The 14,934-nt window shown below is 52.2% G+C and overlaps 1 protein-coding gene and 1 pseudogene across 1 annotated transcript; both read right to left on the minus strand.

Moving 5' to 3' along the window:
• Positions 1-8,669: 8,669 nt before the first annotated feature.
• LOC147964708 (uncharacterized) lies at positions 8,670-9,670 on the minus strand. The gene is made up of 2 exons (XM_087528035.1): positions 8,884-9,670; positions 8,670-8,710 (listed from the first exon to the last, which is right to left on the minus strand). The coding sequence occupies exons 1-2, from the start codon at positions 9,668-9,670 to the stop codon at positions 8,670-8,672; spliced, it is 828 nt and encodes a 275-aa protein (XP_087384161.1).
• LOC125517757 (small nucleolar RNA Z247) lies at positions 9,424-9,562 on the minus strand (annotated as a pseudogene).
• Positions 9,671-14,934: the final 5,264 nt, after the last annotated feature.

Consider the following 14,934-nt stretch of genomic DNA (forward strand, 5'->3'; position numbering starts at 1 on the left):
ATGCTGAGGATACGACAGTTAATGCCGGATTCAGAGGCTCTAAATCCGGTCAGAGGAAAAAGCCATTCAAAAGGAATCCTAGGGGCCCGTCCAGTTTGGACCGAATACTCGACCGCTTGTGCCAGATACATGGCACCCCCGAAAAGCCAGCCAATCACACCAACAGGGATTGTTGGGTGTTCAAGCAGGCAGGCAAGTTAAACACCGAAAACGAAGACAAGGGGCTGCATAGCGATGACGACGAGGAGCCCCGGCCGCCGAACAACAGTGGACAGAAGGGTTTTCCCCCACAAGTGCGGACGGTGAACATGAGATATGCAACCCACGTCCCCAAAAGGGAGCGGAAGCGCGCGTTAAGGGACGTATACGCGGTAGAGCCAGACGCCCCAAAGTTCAACCCATGGTCGTCCTGCCCGATCACCTTTGATCAAAGGGACCATCCCACTAGCATCCGTCATGGTGGATTCGCCGCATTGGTTCTAGACCCAATTATTGACGGATTTCATCTCACTAGAGTCCTTATGGACGGCGGCAGCAGCCTGAACCTGCTTTACCAGGATACAATGCGGAAAATGGGCATAGATCCCTCGAGGATTAAGCCCACCAAAACTACCTTTAAAGGTGTAATACCAGATATAGAGGCCAACTGTACAGGCTCAGTCACACTTGAAGTGGTCTTCGGATCTCCGGATAATTTCCGAAGCGAGGAGTTAATCTTTGACATAGTCCCATTTCGCATTGGTTATCATGCACTGCTCGGGCGAACCGCATTCGCTAAGTTCAATGCGGTACCGCACTACGCATACCTTAAGCTCAAGATGCTAGGCCCTCAAGGAGTAATTACGGTCAATGGAAACACCGAACGCTCCCTCCGAACGGAGGAGCACACAGCGGCCCTTGCAGCGGAAGTACAAAGCAGCCTCTCCTGACAGTTCTCCAGTCTGGCCACTAAACGACCGGACACCGTCAAGCGCGCCCGGAGTAACCTACAACAAGACCGCCTGGCACGATCTGAGCAGGCGTAGCAACGCGGCCCCAACCCCAACCCTCGCAAAAAGGCGACGCTAGTACTTCTCGTACATAACTACGCTCTAGAGATACCATGGGCACAGGGGGAGGGGCACCATCACGGCACGCCCAAAACACGGCTTAAACCGTACCAGGGGCTGCCGATTTTTTTAAATTTTCTCTTACTTTGAGGACTCCATCGTTCGGAAGGCCTGTTCGGCAGTTCAATTGCCGCACAAACGATGCAAGAACCAGGGAAGCGGACAAGCCACGCCGCATTATGGAACTCCCAGGTGGTCTCTATCACGAGCAGTATACCCGTTCCGCATACTATTCCGCAGCTTGCCCCTGGAACGGACATGTAAACTAGTCCAACCTTCCACTTATCGCATTACTTGTATCGTTCTGCCTTGATCGCACCCCTTTTTTAATAAACAATGCATAGCTTTCGTCTATTTTTGCATTACCTTTTTTCTTTATATATGTTCCTTAACGACATGTTGCACCCGTACACGTTGGTACGGCCAAAATACGCCAGGGGCTTTAGTGCCCCTCAATATGGTGTGAGAAGTCCGAACACTTTAACAAGTGCGGCACCTCGAACTTATAGCATTATATGCATCGGCTCCGAATCATGTCTTGGGTCAATAGTTGGGTTTGCCCGGCTCCTATGTTTTGGTGCCTTACGTTCCGCTATATCGGCTAAGGTAGCACTAAGAGAACCACTGCGATTGTGCCCCAGTTGAGCTGGGTCGAGCACCTCAGTGGAGAAAGCTAAAACTGACTGTCATGATGAAGCGAGAGCTGGTTGCTGTTCGAGAGGTTTTTTCGAGTCCCTAAAGACTTATGCCGCTTAGGGCGAGGAGCCGGCTCTGTCCGGCCAAGGCGTGGATAGCGCCCTGAACTCGGTCTTCCGAATACCAGGGGCTTCGCCGAAATTTAAAATTATAGAATTCTATGGCTAAGTGAGAGTGTTCACGCATTATAGTCCGATTGCCTTATTCATTGGGCTGAGCGCCTCCCTCGAAGGACCCAAACATGGGAAAAAGAGCGCTCAGGTTTATCCCCGAACACCCCAGCACTAGCGGCACGGGGGCAGAAGCCGACGACTCGCCATCTCTCAGAATTGATAAACAGCCGCATAGAAGGTAATATTTTAAATTCCAATAGCATTGCTTAGCGCATATAAACAAGTTTTCAGCGCACAGGACAAAACGAGCAAGTTTCACTCAAAAATTACATCCCTAGAACATTCATCCGCCACAAGGCAGGCACCCTTCAGAACATCCTTATAGTAATTCTCGGGCTTGCGATGCTCTTTCCCCAGCGGTGGCCCGTCCTTCACAAGCTTCTCAGCATCCAGCTTTCCCCAGTGCACCTTAGCACGGGCAAGGGCCGTACGGGCACCCTCAATGCAGACGGAGAGCTTGATGACTTCGAGCCTTGGACAGGCCTCCACCAGTCGCCGCACCAGCCCGAAATACCTCCCAGGCAGAGCCCCTCTTGGCCACAGCCGAACAATGAGGCCCTTCATGGCCTATTCGGCCGCCTTGTGGAGCTCGACAGTTGCTTCAGCTGGTCGCTTAGGGGCACGGGGTGTCCGGCCTCAGCGTACTGAGACCAGAACACCTTCTTCGTCGAGCTGCCCTCCTCGGCTCGATAGAATGCGGTGGCATCGGACACACTCCGGGGAAGATCTGCAAACGCTCCTGGAGAGCTCCGGATTCGGGTAAGTAACAAGTAACTCACGTTTATGTGTTTGCTTTACATAAAGAATGCCTTACCCGCCGCTATCTTCTTCACCTCATCCAACTCCTAGAGGGTCTTCTGGGATTCGGCCTTGGCAGACTTGGCATTTTCAATAGCCACCGCAAGCTCGGACGCTCGCGTCTTTGAGTCAAGCTCCAAGCTCTCATGTTTTTCCATGAGAGCCTAGAGCTCTTGCCGCACCTTGCCAACCTCGGCCTCATACTTCTCCCGCTCGGTGCGCTCCGAGGCTGCCCTCTTCTCGGCCTCGACCAACGTTTTCTTAAGGGTCGCCACTTCAGACGTGGCCCCTACAATAGCCACGATTATCCTGTCATTCTTTGCAATTGCACCTTTTTATATATATATATTTAAAAACAAGGTATTTCTCACCTTCATTGTCCTCGAGCTGCTTCTTTGCACGCCCGAGCTCTTGCTCGGACCGCTCGAGGTTCTGCTTTAGCGTGTCCACTTCCGCAGTCAGTGCGACGGACGCAAGCAGAGAAGCCTGCACATGCATATTGACTCATTTTTGTTAGACTCCTGCGAATTTTATTTGATCCTCTATTCGGCTTTTCCTCCCGAACGCCAAACAGAGCATCAGGGGCTACTGTCTATGCGGTAATATTATTTACACATTCTTTACTTACCTCAAAGCCTGTTAAAAGGCTAGTACAAGCTTCAGTCAGTCCGCTCTTGGCATACTGAACCTTCTGGACCACCGCACTCATAATAGTGCGGTGCTCCTCGTCGATGGAGGCGCCTTGGAGCGCCTCCAACATATTGTCCGGCGCCTCCGGTTGGACGGGGCCAGCGGCATAGTGGACTTGCTCCTCTTGGAAGGAGGTCCCCCGCCGGACTCTGGAACCTCTGAAGGTTCCGGAGGGTGTCCGGCCTAGAGCCGGACTTGGAGCCCTGAGGGGTTTCATCCCCTTTACTCCTGGAGTCCGGGAGGTCGCCTTGCGGCGACCCAGGACCACCTCCTCCCGGCTTGGAACCTGTTGGGACAACACTTTGGTGTCGTCCGTAGGGCGGGGGGAGGAAGCCGTCGGAAGCGAGTTCACATCCAACGAGTCCAGTGAGCCGCTCGACGATGTGTCGAGCCGGTCTTTGGGTGGGCTGCATAAACATATTCGATGTAAGGGAAAGCTGTGCAATAAACGAATACTATGAATTACTCTGGTATCCGGATACTCACGATTTTGCCAGGGGCTTGGCCCTGGGCTGCCACTCCTCTCCGCCACCGTCGGCTTCGGTGGAGCAGTCCGGAGGAAGGGTTTTCCCCTTCTTGGACCCTCCGGCCTCCCCAGAGAGGGTGGCCTTCCTTTTCTTCTCTTCCCCCGCTGGAGGGGGAGAGGTCTCTTCTTCTTCCTCCTCATCTTCACGGGAGGAATGCGCCTCGGAACCGTCGGATGAGGGATCCGACACCTCCTGGCGCTGGGCACTCTTTCGAGTCCCCGCGGCCTTTTTTGTGGCCTTCTTCTCTGGCACCACATAGGGTGCAGGAACCAGCAGCTTCGCCAAGTGAGCGTCCGCTGGGCCTTCGGGCAAAGGAGCCGGACAGTTGATCTTTCTGGATGTCACCTGCCAATCCTTTCAAAGGTAAGGGAGTTTAGATCCCGCGTGGAGTCAAACTATGAAAAACTGATACCCTGTAAAGGGAAAAAACAGCTTACCGCGAGAGCATGACACTGCGCACTAAATCCGCGATCCTCGGTAGCGGATGCGGGAGCCTCGGCGCCCTTGAAAAGCACCTTCCAGGCATCTTTGTACGTTGTGTCGAAGAGCCTGCTCAGAGTTTGGTGCCGCGCTGGGTCAAACTCCCATAGGTTGAAAGCCCGTTATTGACACGGGAGGATCAAGCAGATGAGCATAACCTGGACTACGTTGACAAGTTTGAGCTTCTTGTCCACCAGGGTTTGGACGCATGTTTGGAGTCCAGTCAGCTCTCCCTTCTTACCCCACGATAGGCCCGTCTCCTTCCAGGAGGTGAGCCGCGTAGGGGGTCCGGATCAAAACTCAGGGGGTGCGACCCATTCGGTGTCGTGCGGCTCGGTGATGTAAAACCACCCCGATTGCCACCCCTTGAGGGTCTCCACAAAGGAGCCCTCGAGCCAGAGGATGTTGGCCATCTTGCCCACCATGGCGCCTCCGCACTCCGCCTGGTTGCCGCGCACCACCTTCGGCTTGACATTGAAAATCTTGAGCCATAGGCCGAAATGGGGGCGGATGCGGAGGAAGGCCTCGCACACGACGATAAACGCCGAGATGTTGAGGACGAAGTTCGGGGCCAGATCGTGGAAATCCAGGCCGTAGTAGAACATGAGCCACCGGACAAATGGGTGGAGAGGGAAGCCCAGTCCGCGGAGGAAATGGGGGAGAAATACCACCCTCTCATGGGGCCTAGGGGTGGGGATGAGCTGCCCCTTCTCGGGAAGCCGGTACACGATGTCGTTAGACAGGTATCCGGCTTTCCTCAGCTTTTTGATGTGTCCCTCCGTGACGGAGGAGACCATCCACTTGCCTCCCGCTCCGGACATGGCTGGAGAAGGTTGAGGTGGGGAGTGCGGACTTGGGCGCTGGAGCTCGAGTGCGCAAGAATGGATAGGCGAAGGAGGAAGAAGGCGTAGGTGAAAAGGTGGATCCTTATCCCCTTATATGGGTGGACGCGACAACATGTCCCCACCAGCCTGGTAAAACTCGCTTATCTCCAAGTGCCGTAATCAATGGCGCGGTTGGGTTACCCACGCCCGTATTGATGAGAATCCCGGGATAAGGGGACACGATCTCTGCTTTAACAAGACGTGCCAAGGAAACCGCCTCGCATGACGCGCTGAGGTGGGATAATGAAACGACTCGGATAAAGGCTTGGCCGTGGTGTGACACGCTACGGAATACGTCAGCTGATTAGATTGGTGTAAATATTATTCTCTCTATGGCAATATGTGGAAACTTATTTTGCAGAGCCGGACACTATCTTCGTGTTCAAAATCTTCTATGAAGTACTTGGAGGAGGAACCCGCCTTGCAATGCCGAAGACAATCTGCGCGCCAGACTTGTCATCATTGAAGCCTGGTTCAGGGGCTACTGAGGGAGTCCTGGATTAGGGGGTGTTCGGATAGCCGGACTATACCTTCAGCCGGACTCCTGGACTATGAAGATGCAAGATTGAAGACTCCGTCCCATGTCCGGAAGGGACTTTCCTTGGCGTGGAAGGCAAGCTTGGCGATACGGATATGAAGATCTCCTACCATTGTAACCGACTTTGTGTAACCCTAACCCTCTCCAGTGTCTATATAAACCGGAGGGTTTTAGTCCGTAGGACAACATACACATCAACAATCATACCATAGGCTAGCTTCTAGGGTTTAGCCTCCTCGATCTCGTGGTAGATCTACTCTTGTACTACCCATATCATCAATATTAATCAAGCAGGGCATAGGGTTTTACCTCCATCGAGAGGGCCCGAACCTGGGTAAAACTTTGTGTCCCTTGCCTCCTGTTACCATCCGGCCTAGCCGCACAGTTCGGGACCCCCTACCCGAGATCCGCCGGTTTTGACACCGACACCACCCATCAGCCACGAGGGTGGGGGGTGCGCCCTACCCCCTGGGCGCGCCCCCTGCCTCGTGGGCCCCTTGGTGGCCCTCCGATGCCCATCTTCTGCTATATGGAGTCTTTTGTCAAGGAAAAAAAATCATAAGCAAGCTTTCAGGACGAGACTCCGCCGCCACGAGGCGGAACCTTGGCGGAACCAATCTAGGGATCCGTCGGAGTTGTTCTGCCGGGGAAACTTCCCTCCGGGAGGGGGAAATCATCACCATTGTCATCACCAACGATCCTCTCATCGGGAGGGGGTCAATCTCCATCAACATCTTCACCAGCACCATCTCATCTCAAACCCTAGTTCATCTCTTGTATCCAATCCATGTATCCAAACCTCAGATTGGTACTTGTGGGTTGCTAGTAGTGTTGATTACTCCTTGTAGTTGATGCTAGTTGGTTTATTTGGTGGAAGATCATATGTTTAGATCCATTATGCATATTAATACCCCTCTGATTATGAACATGAATATGCTTTGTGAGTAGTTACATTTGTTCCTGAGGACATGGGAGAAGTCTTGCTATTAGTAGTCATGTAAATTTGGTATTCGTTTGATATTTTGATGAAATGTATGTTGTCATCCCTCTAGTGGTGTCATGTGAACGTCGACTACATGACACTTCACCATTGTTTGGGCCTAGAGGGAGGCATTGGGAAGTAATAAGTAGATGATGGGTTGCTAGAGTGACAGAAGCTTAAACCCTAGTTTGTGCGTTGCTTCGTAAGGGGCTGTTTTGGATCCATATGTTTCATGCTATGGTTAGGTCGGATGCTTGCAATAGGGGTTAATCATAAGTGGGATGCTTGTCCAAGTAAGGACAGCAACCAAGCACCGGTCCACCCACACATCAAATTATCAAAGTACCGAACGCGAATCATATGATCGTGATGAAAACTAGCTTGACGATAATTCCCATGTGTCCTCGGGAGCGCTTTCCTTCATATAAGAGTTTGTCCAGGCTTGTCCTTTGCTACAAAAAGGATTGGGCCATCTTGCTGCACCTTATTTACTTTTATTACTTGCTACTCGTTACCAATTACCTTATCACAAAACTATCTGTTACCGATAATTTCAGTGCTTGCAAAGAATACCTTACTGAAAACCGCTTATCATTTCCTTTTGCTCCTCGTTGGGTTCGACACTTTTACTTATCGAAAGGACTACGATAGATCCCCTATACTTGTGGGTCATCATCATGCACATGAAATAACGACAAAATAGGCTGGGAAGCCGGATTAGTCCAAGCATTAGGGGGTAAAATATCGCCATTTTCTGCATGTTGAGTACTCGTTTCCGTACGTTCCATAGAGGAAGGGAAAAACGAGGATTTGCTCAAGATATTCATAGGGAGTTTGTTTGGGTGTATCGGTAGAAAAGGGGAAAATATTTTGATCGAAGATAACATCCCGGGAGATGTAGATCCGACCAGTGGAAACATGGAGGCATCGGTACCCTTTGTGCATCATGTTGTACCCAAGAAACTCACAGTGTTTGAACGAAATTGGATTTTACGCTTGTTGTAAGGACGAAGACATGGCTAACATGCCGAGCCAAACGTGCGCAAAAAATTGTAATCAGGTGTTTTTCCAAACAAACATTCAAGGGGTGTGGTGTTGTTGATATTTCGGGTGGGTAAGTGATTGATGAGAAAACAAGCGGTAAGGAAAGCCTTGTCCCAAAACCGAAGGGGCATAGATGCATGTGCAAGAAGTTTAAAACCAACATCGACTACATGGCGATGTTTGCGCTCGGCAGAGCCATTCTGTTGATGAATGTGGGGGCATGAGACATGATGCTCTATGCCTAGCTGCCGAAAAAAAGAATTGAGCTTTTCATACTCACCCACTAATCGGTTTACATGCAAATAATTTTGTGGTTGAGTAGTCTTTCAACGTGGACTTGGAATTGGAGAAAAACACGATAAACATCAGCTTGAGATTTAAGGCAATAGACCCATGTAAATTTACTATAATCATCAATAAAATTAACATAGTATTTGAAACCTCCAAAGGAGGTGCACGCAGGCCCCCATACATCTGAGAAAACAAGTTCAATAGGTTTGGAGGATGATCTTATTGACCTAGAAAACGGAAGCTGATGACTCTTTCCCTGTTGACAGGCATCACAAACAAGGATTTTATTTTATTTGATTCACGAAGAAATTCTATTTTTTGACGATGAAGTGCTTGATCCACCACCGGGGAAGCTGGATGGCCTAGACGGTAGTGCCATCGTGTATGGGTATGCTTGACGGCAGAAAGAGCATGTGGTGTCCTGCCATGGCCGTCGGAGATGGGATAGAGGCCGCCATCAGTGCCCCCTCGAAGAAGAACCTTCTTCGAAGCCCGATCCTTAACAAGAAAGTAAGTTGGGTGAATTTCAACACATACATTGTTATCATTGGAGAGTTTATCGGTGGAAAGCAAGTTTCGTGTAGCTTGAGGAACATGGAGGACATTGCGAAGGATCAATGGATTATGAAACGTACGAATCTGAGATGAACCAACATGAGCAATTGGCATACCTGATCCGTTTGCTACATGGACTTGATCCTTGCCTGTGTACCTCTCATGCATCGTGAGCTTGTCCAGATCGCCAGTTATGTGATCCGTGGCCCCGGAATCAAGGTACCACGCTGGATCAAATGCTTGGCTGGTGGAGGCATTGTTGGCGGAGCACTCCTTGCGGATGAAGGAGTGGTCGAAGCGCCGGTAGCAGTCAAAGACATCATGGCCGGGGCGCTTGCAGAGCTGACAGATGGTGTCACTCTTGCCGCCGGCCCTGTCATAGTTGGGAGCACCACAGGCACGGCCGTGGTTGTGGCTCGGGTCACCACAGTTGTGGTTGTGTCCCGGGGAACTACAGCTGCGGTTGTTGCTGCCGCCTTTACCGCCGCCACCACCTCCTATGTTGCGGTTGCGGTTGCCTCCAGGGTTGCAGTTGCGGTTGCCACCTGCACCGCCGCCACCACTGCCGTTGCCGCCAGCGCCGCGGCTGATGTGGTTCACAGAGGAGCCGCCTGATCCGGGGAGCTGGAGGATGTGATCGTGGTGTTGATGACGGATCTCAAAGTTCAGCAGATGAGAGTACAGATCGTTGAGGGAGATCGCCTCTGCCCTCGTGGTGACCGAGGTGACGAGCGGATCATAGCTGGAGTCGAGGCCGGTCAGAAGATAGATGATAATATCCTCATCATACAGCTGCTTTCCGGCGGCGGCGAAGGCGTCAATGAGGCCCTTGACCTTGGTGAAGTAGTCCACCATCGTCATGTCCCTCTTCTGGATGGTGGCGAGCTGGCGGCGGAGTTGCATCACGTGCGCCCTAGAGCGGGTCGCGTAGGTCCTCTCCAGTGCGCTCCACACCGCCGCTGATGACGGCAGGAAGAGCACCTGCAACAGGGTGTTGTTGGAGAGAGTTGATAGAAGAAAGCTCAAGCAGTGCTGGTCCCTCGTCACCCACGAGAGGTACTCAGGATTGGGAACCGGCAGACTTCCTTCAGCGCTAGCGACAACCTTGTCCGGAGCCGGCTCCGAGCCATCAACGATGGACATCCAGTGTGCACCGCGAAGCGCCGGGAGGATCTAGGCCTTCTAGAGGAGATGGGTGTCGTGGGAAAGCTTGACGGTGACTAAGCCAGAGAGGGATGGCGACGGCGAGGCGGATGCCATGACGCCGAGGGATTGGGTGGTTACTGCGCCGGAGGTGAACGACGCGAGCGCGGAGGTGGTGGCAGCTGTTGTGGTTGAGGAAGATTGGCTGGAGGTCGTAGACATCTTAGATGGGAAGAGGTAGGTCTGATACCATGTGAAAAGATGGAAAGATGCAGTTTGGCACACCTCAATAGAGGCCGCCCTGGTCATGTATTTATATGCGTCAAGAGGTTACAGATTACAATGTGTTGTGATCACAACAGAATACAAGATAAACATGATCTACAGCTAGATACGAATCACCTCTAACTAACCTATCTTGAAGAACAAGCTAGGCGTATATACAACATGATTCAGTTGTTTAACAAAAGGCTCAGAGACCACCACTGAAGCTCCCAGACTATTTTGAAGTTCATGATCATGAGCCAAAGCACTTGGATGCAACAAAAGAGATAAGAAATGATAACACATAGGTCTACTGTGTCTTAGAGATGGCAGTAAATTACAACAGATAATAACATGGATTCAACGAATGTGTCCTTCCTTGGGAACAAAAGATGGCCGGAAGTTTCTTCAGTGACTTTATCAGACCCTTGCTTCACTGGCCTTGCACCTGTTTGTCCACCATTGTGTTGGTTGCTAGATTAGCAGCCAAAAGGATGGCATGGATGCATGTTCTATAATCTGAAAAAATGAAGCGGTTGAACTTGCAACTTTTTGTTGGATAAAAAAATTCAGGCCAACCTAATGGAGCACTTTATGTGAAAAATACATTCCAAGACTAATTAGCTGGTTGCTTAATCAGGAGGTACTTTCGGATGCTCTTTTCCATTCTTTCTCAGCAACAACATTTTTTTCTCTACATTGTAAGAAGCAGCTGATACAAAGATAAAGTTAAATGCAAAAAATTACAGCAGATTCAAATATAGAGAAGGGCAAGGAGAAAACAATCTCCTCGCCTTATTCTAGGAGCAGATAGCATATACACAACACATCTACTATGTTTCGCCATCTCAAAGCAGCAGAACAGTAATGACAACCATAGTATTATCTTATGATTCTTTAGCTAGAATGCTTTCCCTCAACTCCATTATAACCATCTCATGTGAACCATGAAACACCCAATTCTTCTAAGAGACAAATACGGTTGAATCATCCATACAATAGAGGAACGGAAAGTTTAGCCGACAGGGAAAACCCTACAGGTTTTGCAGCAACCAAATCTAAGAATGTTGCCCATATTAGTTGCATACATAACTATAGCAAATTGCATATTGTATAGATTTACTAGCATAGCATTTGAGTAGTTACCTTTGAGTAGGATCTGATAAAATAAATGCCTTTTTGTATTTACCTTCCTTCAGTATCAATGCTCCGAGATCGATCAAATGCTTTTCTTGCCAACTACTTCTAGCAGTTATCTTCCTGCTAGTAAAAAGAGAACCAATATGCCAAAGCTTGAATGACGATTGGGGCGACTGGGGCGGAGACCAGCGGGGCGACCGCGGGTGCTCCGCCTAGTTCCGCCGATGATCGATGGCGGGTGGGGGCCGGTTTTGGGCTCTAGCTGTCGCCGACGAGGACGACGCGGATGGGGATGCGGTCACGTCTCCACCATCACCGCAGTCGCCGATGCCTTCAGACCAGATCTGCGAGTTCTTCAACGCTGGCTACACGGAAGAGGAAGTGATGACGACCAGCGATAAATTGTTGCCTCTCGATGATCCAGCCAGGATAGGGCTGCACGAGGGAGAGAAGGAGGAGATGGTGCGCCGTGTGGTGCATCGGCGAATGGCGGCGACGGCGGTCAGGCCTTGGAAGGGTCCTATCCCGAAGGTCGGTCTTCCTAACCTCACCATTTTTGATTTAATTCGGCCGGAATCGTGGATCATCGTTAAGAGAAAGAAATCGAGACCGGCGGCGGCGGCGCCGCCGGCGCCGGCGACCAGAGTGATGAGTGAGATCCAAGCCGACAGGGCTCGCTGTTTGAATTCGCTCATGGGCCCAGGTGGCTTCGATCGGGCAGTGGGAGAGTTGGGTCGGCCTGCCGATGGGTATGAGGCCCATCGCGCGGCAACTCCAAATGGGCCGATGTTAGCTGGGTTTGTGGCCCAGTCTAACTTGGACTCCGCTGGATCTACGAGCTACGTAGGAGTTACCTTCTGCATGCGTTCGTGCGATCAAGGGTATTCGTGCGATCGACCGTCGTCGCTGTGCCCTAGCTTGCGACGCAGCGGGGATGCTCCGGGTTTTCATCGCTGTGGTCCGAGGAGAGCTGCGCGCATTCCCCCTCTGATGGTGGGTCGGGGAGAGGTGGCGGCTGTCGGCCCCAACAAAAACCAGCCGAGCTGCGGGGCAGCGCCGGCGGCCCGAGGTGGCGGCGTGCAACCTAGCCAGAGGCCGGTGCTGCCGGCTGGCAGAGGAGCACCTCAGAGGCCGCGCCCTGCGGGTGTGGCCGGTCGAGGGACCGCGCCAGGGCAGCAGGTCACGCAGGTGGGAGCCGTGCGGCCTGCGTAGGGGAGTCGGCCTCCGCCGCCTGCGGCTTCTGTGCCGGTGAACGCGGGCCGCGGGACAGCTCAGTTGAGGCAGCTTACGCCCGTGCCAGTGGGGTGCGGGGCTGCTCTGCCAAGGCCGCCAACGCCCTCTCTTGTCGGGTGAGGAGCTGCTGCACCGAGACCGCCTTCGCCGGCTACGGTGCCGGGGTTGCGCTCTCAGGCGGCGCCTCCGCCGCATTATGTGGCGCAACCTTCTCAGAAGCGAGCGGTGCCGGTTCAGACCGCACCGACATTACCTGTTGCAGGAGAGGGAGGTGTGACCGCGGCTCGGGCGACGTCTAATCACGATGGCAATGGCCCGCCCCGAGGAAAGTGGGGTGATGACGGGTTCAATGCTTATGGAGTTGGTCAACATCGTGGCTCATCGTCTACAGATGGTGGGCGTGGCTACGCATGGAAGGGAGATGGGTCAGTTGATCGGCCTTTCTATAGTCCGCCTGGTGGTTTTGTCGAGGGAGCATCTGGCCCCGAATACATGCAGCATGGTGGTTACCGAGGACACCGTGTGGGTCGCGGTGGTCGCGGTGGCAGGAACCGTTACCCCCAGCCCTCACCTACGGCCGCGGTGGATCCGATGGTCGAGGTCACCGGCCAGGATGTGGAGCTGTCCGGGCAGGCTATGGAAGTGGTGTCTGCGCTCGCGTCTGCGGACGTGCCATTGCTAGAGTCCGTTGAGATGGAGGATGCCTGGGCGGTTCACAAGGCGGAGGAGGAGAGAGCATCCAAGTGGGCTCGTAAAAAGGAAAAGATGTTGTGCTACCGGTGTGGCGAGAGAGGCCACTTTATTACTGAGTGTGAGACGGAGCTCTGTGATACATGTCTTAAGCCAGTACATGACTCCGGGGCATGCCCGATTTTTGCGTGATCAGATGCCGAGTATCACCATTTATGGAGTCTACTATTCTAAGCTGATGTTTTTTGAGTCTCCCAGTGCGAGGGAGATTCCTGACGAGCCACATAGTTCATATACAGGGATTGTTAAGGTAACTAAGTGTGAGGTGTCTGAGGCACAAATTATTCACAGGCTTTCTGAGCTTATACTATGGGACTTTGTGTTGGAACTTAGTCGCCTCGAGGATAATTCTTTTGATGTGGACTTCCCGACATCGGAGGACTTAGAGCGCATGCTCAGTTTTGGGTTGTGCAGAGTCCCTAGAACTGAGTGCATCCTCGAGTTCCATGAGTGTAAACGAGTTGAGCCGCAGGGCAAGCCCCTCACTCAGGTTTGGTTGCGTTTCTCAGGGGCGCCTTCCAAGCCGCTTCATGATGCCCGAGTTGCTGCTATCTTGGGAATGCTGGCCGAGAAAACTGAGAAGGTGGACATGGCTTTCACCTGAGCTCATGGGGTGGCATGCTTACTCATGAGTATCCTTCATATCAAGTTTGTACCTAACATGGTCAAGTGGACTTATAAGGGGGAGGTTTTCAACCTTGAGATAGAGTTTGAGGACTCAGATCTCTTTGTGGAGGCTATGGCAGGGACAAATGTACATATGTAGGATAAGGATGATGGGTCCGGTAACACGGAATCGCGAGGGGATGAGGTTGAGAATCAGTTGGCCAACAGGCCGAGTTCCACCTCGCAGGCACCTGGGTCTGGGGAGGCCCCTTCGGTGTCGACGCCTATGAGCACTTTGAGATTCGGTTCGTTTGAGCCTGCATCCGCTCCTCCGAGACTCTGGAGCGACTGGCTGGAGTCTAAGGATGCGCTAGAGGACACGCCACCACCCTTGGACTTTGCAGGGTTTGACGGCGTTGCCGAGAGAGAGGGGTAGAGTGAGAAGGAGGCCCTGATGAAGCTATGTACCTAGGGTAGGGGCACGGACCTGTCCAAAGAGCCCTACCCAAGGACATCCCTAGAAGAAGTCACCTTTCAATCGACTTGAAGGTATCCCACTCGACGGGTTCAAGACACTCGACCAATAAGCTATCACTCGACCATGAAGCCAACCACTCGACTGCCAGGGGACCTAAAGTCACTCCGCAGGCAAACGGTCAGCTATTAAGTAGTCTTTATGGTCATTATAGCACTTTATTAGGGGCGTTACCAGTAACGCCCAACCTTAAATGTACCTTAAACCCTGCATCACTGAGGGCAGGAGAGGGCCGGCAAACTCTATATAAGCCACCCCCCTCCTCAGTATGAAGGGTTCGCACCCCTGTTATTCATACACACATAATCCAATCGACCGCCTCCGGGCACCGAGACGTAGGGCTGTTACTTCCTCCGAGAAGGGCCTGAACTCGTAATCCTCGTGTGTTTACAACTTCCCAATAGCTGAGATCTAGCCTCTCCATACACACCCCCCTACCTCACTGTTAGAGTTAGAACCACGACAGTTGGCGCCCACCGTGGGGCCGGAATCTTAG

This window comes from Triticum urartu, chromosome 6A (genome assembly GCF_056163025.1).
Source record: "Triticum urartu cultivar PI428250 chromosome 6A, HENAU_Tu73, whole genome shotgun sequence".
Taxonomy (NCBI): domain Eukaryota; kingdom Viridiplantae; phylum Streptophyta; class Magnoliopsida; order Poales; family Poaceae; genus Triticum; species Triticum urartu.